The sequence below is a fragment of the Cryptomeria japonica genome, chromosome 8 (genome assembly GCF_030272615.1).
Source record: "Cryptomeria japonica chromosome 8, Sugi_1.0, whole genome shotgun sequence".
NCBI classification, from domain to species: domain Eukaryota; kingdom Viridiplantae; phylum Streptophyta; class Pinopsida; order Cupressales; family Cupressaceae; genus Cryptomeria; species Cryptomeria japonica.
Genome location: NC_081412.1, coordinates 117626915 through 117632797, shown reverse-complemented (window position 1 = coordinate 117632797; position 5883 = coordinate 117626915). Strand labels below are relative to the sequence as shown.

At 36.1% G+C, this 5883-nt stretch overlaps 1 protein-coding gene across 1 annotated transcript; it reads left to right on the top strand.

The window, feature by feature from the left end:
* The first annotated feature begins 4207 nt into the window (after nt 1-4207).
* Nucleotides 4208-5377, top strand: LOC131031291 (uncharacterized). The gene is made up of 3 exons (XM_059210756.1): nt 4208-4564; nt 4665-4817; nt 4924-5377. The coding sequence occupies exons 1-3, from the start codon at nt 4351-4353 to the stop codon at nt 5337-5339; spliced, it is 783 nt and encodes a 260-aa protein (XP_059066739.1). The 5' UTR covers nt 4208-4350; the 3' UTR covers nt 5340-5377.
* Nucleotides 5378-5883: the final 506 nt, after the last annotated feature.

Sequence of the window (5883 nt, the reverse complement as noted above, 5' to 3'; positions counted from 1 at the left end):
TTCCCAGCCACAGATTGGGAAGCTAGATTATTGGTCGTGGTTTATAGATGATATCGATAGAGTTATATAGAGGTGGTACTTAGACTACGAAACCTCGGAGGAGGATGCTATAAAGCTATCATTTTGTTTTAGGAGAAAATATTTGATTGTGCAGACTCCATTTATTTTTTATAGAATCTTATTGATAAAGTATGTAGGCAATTTGGTCATCACCAGAGGATGTCACAGGGTTCAGGTGAGTTTGCATGGACAATCAGAGAGCAGAGCCATTGGGGACCCATTTTGTCATATGATGCGGTAGTGTCTTAGTTTGAGAAGATGGTACCGATGTCATGGGATATGTTACCAGATATTATTGATGTGGGTATGGATGATGAGTATGCAACTTATTTTGCAGCTCATCCTTTTCCTAGATTGACAGACCAAGCAGAGCCCATTCTTGCAGCAAAGGAGGAGGATGATGATGAGGATGGGGGTGGAGGGAGATAAAGGAGGCAGAGGAGAGGGGGATCCAGGGATGGAGGGAGGTGGAGAGGCAGGTCACTGAGACCACACAAGGGCAAAGGGGGACAAGTATTACAGATACCAACTTAGGTAAAAGTATAGGGATAGAGGCAGGGATAGGGACATGTACCACCCCAGGTATAGGGACAACATGGTAGGCAGGAGGAGGGTGCATAGGGGGGAGAGGAGGAGGATGAGCTACTCAGGCTACGAGAGCTCACATAGGGTTAGGCCGATGAGATCAAGGATCTCGAGAGAGACATGATTCGATTGAGGCAACAACTAGCCGATATGCAGCAAGAGAGAGACAAGGCCATACAAAGATATACAACCGTGGAGGAGACCATACGGGTTGCTAGGGATACAACTGCATGTGATACTACAGGAGGGCTAGCTTTTTGCCTTTAGGAAGATGATGAGATAGCCTACTGGAGGAACCTCTATTATGCAACAATACCTCTAGAGCTGCAAGAAGGGACCTATAGGAGAGCTTCGCACTCTATGAATACTACTGGAAGAGACATGAGGGGAGCATCTAGTGGTGGGTTCATGGGTCCACCCACACCACTAGGGGGAGGAGGGGACAAACGAGGTGATCTAGATTCCACCAAGGCCAGCTGGCTCCGAGGGAGGATCATCCTCATAGCTCTTGAGGATCCCATATTGTATCACTAGTTTTTGTATGATGATGTAGACACCTCTGGGTGATTTTGTAGCCATATGAGATTTTGAAATCATTGTATCATGACAATTATTATTTTTTGATATATACATATATATACACATATATAGATATACATATATATATACATATATATGTATGTATGTATGTATGTATGTATACATATGTATATATATATACATGTATACATATATACATGTATATATGTACATATATGTATATATGTATACATGTATATATATACATATACATATATGTACATATATACATGTATATATGTATACATGTATATATATATACATACATACATACATATATATGTATATGTATATATACATATACATATATGTACATATATACATATACATATATATACACATATATACATATATATAGATATATATATGTATATATGTCCATATATGTATATGTATATATGTGTATATGTATACATAGATACATGGACATATATACACATATACATATATGGATCATCTCATATATATATATATACATATATACATACATATATATATATGTATATATGTATGTATCTATATATGTGTATACATACATACATACATATATATACACATATATACATACATACACATATACATACATATATATATGCATATATATATGTATATATATGTATACACATATATGTGTATACATATATATACATACATACACATATACATACATATATATATATATATACATATATATATGTATATATATGTATATATATGTATACACATATATGTATATATGTATATACATATACATATATATACATATGTATATATATATGTATATATATGTATATATACATATACATATATATATACATATGTATATATATGTATATGTATATACATATATACATATATATGTGTATATATATACATATGTATATATATGTACATACATATATACATATGTACATAGATATATACATATGTACATATATACATACATATGTACATATGTACATACATATGTACATATGTACATATATACATATGTACATATGTACATATGTATGTACATATGTACATACATATGTACATATGTACATACATATGTACATATGTACATACATATGTACATATGTACATATGTATGTACATATGTACATATGTATGTACATATGTACATATGTATGTACATATGTACATATATATATATATATATATATATATATATGAGATGATCCATCCTTGCAACAACTATATTCATATGTTCCTATGTGATGTTCTATATGCTCTGTGATAATTTGATGTGATGCAATGATTCTATATGATGATGCATGTTACATGTTTATTATACACACACACACACACACACATATATGAGATGATCCATCCTTGCAACAACTATATTCATATTTTCCTATGTGATATTCTATATGCTCATTGATAATTTGATTTGATGCAGTGATTCTATATGATGATGCATGTTACATGTTTATTACGATGCTTAATATATGTGTGTGTGTGTGTGTACATATGTATATATATAGATACATATATACATATGTATATGTATATCAGAGAAACGGGACTCGCCCGAAATCGCCTAAACTCAGCGAGTCAGGCCAAACGAGTCCCAGGGGCTCGGACTCGGACTCGGCTGAGTCTGGAGGCTAAACTCGCCAGACTCGCCGAGTTGGCGATTTTGGCCCAAAATCGCCAAACTCGGCGAGTCCCGAGCCCTAGACTCGGCCGGCGTTGGCAGCAAATAAAAAGTCAAAAAAAAAATAGTTTGTAAAGTTTTTTTAAATCCGTTTTTTAATGTTAATTGTCTTCTAGCCCTAAAAGTGACTTTCATTTCATTCACTTGCAAAAAAAGGAAGAGTAAAGTGAGTTGGGAAGAAAAACAAGGGTGCATAGAAGAAAAACCAACAAGAAGGAAGCTCAAGTTTTCTTCAATTTTTCACATTGGAGCTACATTGTGTTTCGATTTGGTGCATCAAGAGTTGGATAGGAAGAGTTTGCAGCTCATTTCAAGCTTGTTGTAAGAGGTATGATTGTTTTTTTTAACATTATTTTGTTTCTTATATGCAAAAATTCCATTTTCTATTCATTTATTTTGAAAGTTTTACATTTTCTTGTATGCAAGATCTTTTGTATGTTTGTAATTTGTATGTAGCATGTAGTATGTAGTTGTACTATGTAGGGTTGTATGTAGGGTTTGTAAATTTATTTTTTTTTAAATTGTAGGGTTTGACAAACCCTACAATTTTTTTAAAAAAAAATTTACAAACCCTACTTTAGTTTTTTTGAATGTATGTATTAATTTTATTTTGTATTTGTAATGTTTTATTGCAGCAAACTTCACTTTATTATTTGCCTCAACTTCAACTTTCACAAAACTATCCTAAAATGTCTACTTCGGCTTCTAGACCCCCCATGAGAAAGGACCCTGCTTGGAAATATCATGAGGATTTTCCAGGGCAAGGAAAGGGGCAAACAAAATGTATGTTTTGCAAAACAATATTCCATGGAGGTATATATAGGCTGAAATACCATATTGCTGGTGTGCGTGGACATGATGCCGAACCATGCCTAAAAATAGTCTCTGAGGCCATACATGATTGTTATGTAATGGTTGAGGAGATTGAAAGAAAAAAGAAACAAAAGGAGGATCGAGTGGCCATTGGGAGAGAGACAGTTTTAGGAAGAGGGACACAGTTAGGTTGTGTTGGAGGCCCTTCTTCCTTACCTCCATATCATCCCACTTAGTTTGCTACTACTGGTGCTTCCATTTCTGCTTCTGTTTCTATAAGTGGCAGTGCCATTGCCACCGCCACTTCTCATGCTCCTACCACTAGTAGTCATAGTGGGAATGTTACCATTGGACCTAGGATTCGTAAATCTAGGTTGGATTCCTTCTTTGTGCCTCGCACTACTCCTGGGTCCCAACCGTCACTTGAGGGCATGGGTTGGAACAAGCAGGTCCATGATGCTGCTAAAATGGCAATTGGCAGGTTTTGGAGCTACAGCTATATTCCATTCTTTGTAGCCAGGTGAATGTTTTACTTTTATGTTTGATAACTTTGATTGTTTTAATTTTTATACTTAACTTATCTCATTGAATTTTTATACTTAACTTATCTCATTGAGTTTCTTTGTGACAGGTCTCCTTATTGGCAACAAATGGTTGATGCCATTACCATATGCGGGGCGGGGTTCAAAGCCCCTAGTGAGAGTGATTTGAGGGGACCCATTTTGTCTCAAATGGTGGATGATGTGAAAAAGGATTTAGATGAACAACGCCACATATGGAGCACTAAAGGTTGCACCATCATGACTGATGGTTGGACGGATAGGAGAAATAGAACTCTCCTTAATTTTCTTGTTTCTTCCGCAGGTGATTGATTAATTTTAGTTTCATATAGTCTTTAATTTTTTATTTTTTATCTAATGGTTTATTGAATGATCATTGACCTAGCTTTATTTTTTTATTTCAGGGGGCACCGTTTTCATCAAGTCCATTGATGCCTCCGCCCATTGCAAGAATGCCACCTACCTATGTGAGCAGATAGAGGAGGTGATTGAAGATGTGGGTGAGGAGAACGTGGTACAGGTGGTGACCGACAATGCAGCAAATTATGTTGCTGCGGGTAAACTTTTGATTACAAACTAATTTTGTTTGCAAATTAATTACTATCTTGTAGTTTGTACCCCCATTAATTACAATTTACAATGCAACAAATTATGTTGCTGCAGGTAGACTATTGATGGAGAGGCACCCATCTATAGTTTGGACTCCATGTGCTGCTCATTGCATTGACTTCATGTTGGAGGATATTGGAAAAATCCCATGGGTCAAGAGATGTGTAGAAAGGGCAAGAAATGTCTGCAAATTTGTATATAATCATTCATGGGTGTTGGCTCTTATGAGACAATACATAGAGCAGAAGGAGTTGCATCATCCAGGAATCACAAGATTTGCCACAAACTTCCTCACATTGCAGTCCATGCTTAGGTCTAAGCCTGCCTTGAGACGTATGATTGTTGGTGAGGAGTGGTCTTCCTCATCCTATGCTACCACCCCTGTAGGGATAGAGATGGCAGACTGCATTTTTGATGAGCAAGGCTTTTGGGTCCCTTGTGATGAGATAGTGAAGGTAATTTTTTTATAAATTCTACAATTTAGCTTCATGTTTTATAAGTTATTATATGTATTCTCTCATTTGCTCATTTTTCTAAATTACACAATATTTTCAATTTTGCAGTTTGTTAAGCCCTTGGTGGTTTTGTTGCAAGTTGCGGATGGAGATAAGCCCGCAATGGGTTATATATATGAGGGCATGGATAGGGCGAAGGAGGCCATCAAATTCGTCTATGGAGCAGATGAGAGCAAGTATGGTCCCATTTGGGAGATCATTGATAGGAGATGGCATCATCAGCTACATAGGCCCATCCTTTCGGCAGCCTATTATCTGAATCCGGCATTCCGTTTTATCCCTTCTTTCAAGGCTGATGCGGAGGTCCTTAATGGGCTATATGCAATCATGGAGAAGATGGGACCTGCCGGTACTTCTCAGATAGACCTTTTTCGAGAGCTAGAGATGTTCTCAGATGCACAAGGGGAGACCTTCTCTCGTCTTGTCGCCAAACACGCTAGAACAACTATGATGCCAGGTAAAAATAAATTGTTAGGCTTAATTTTAGTTGTATTCAATA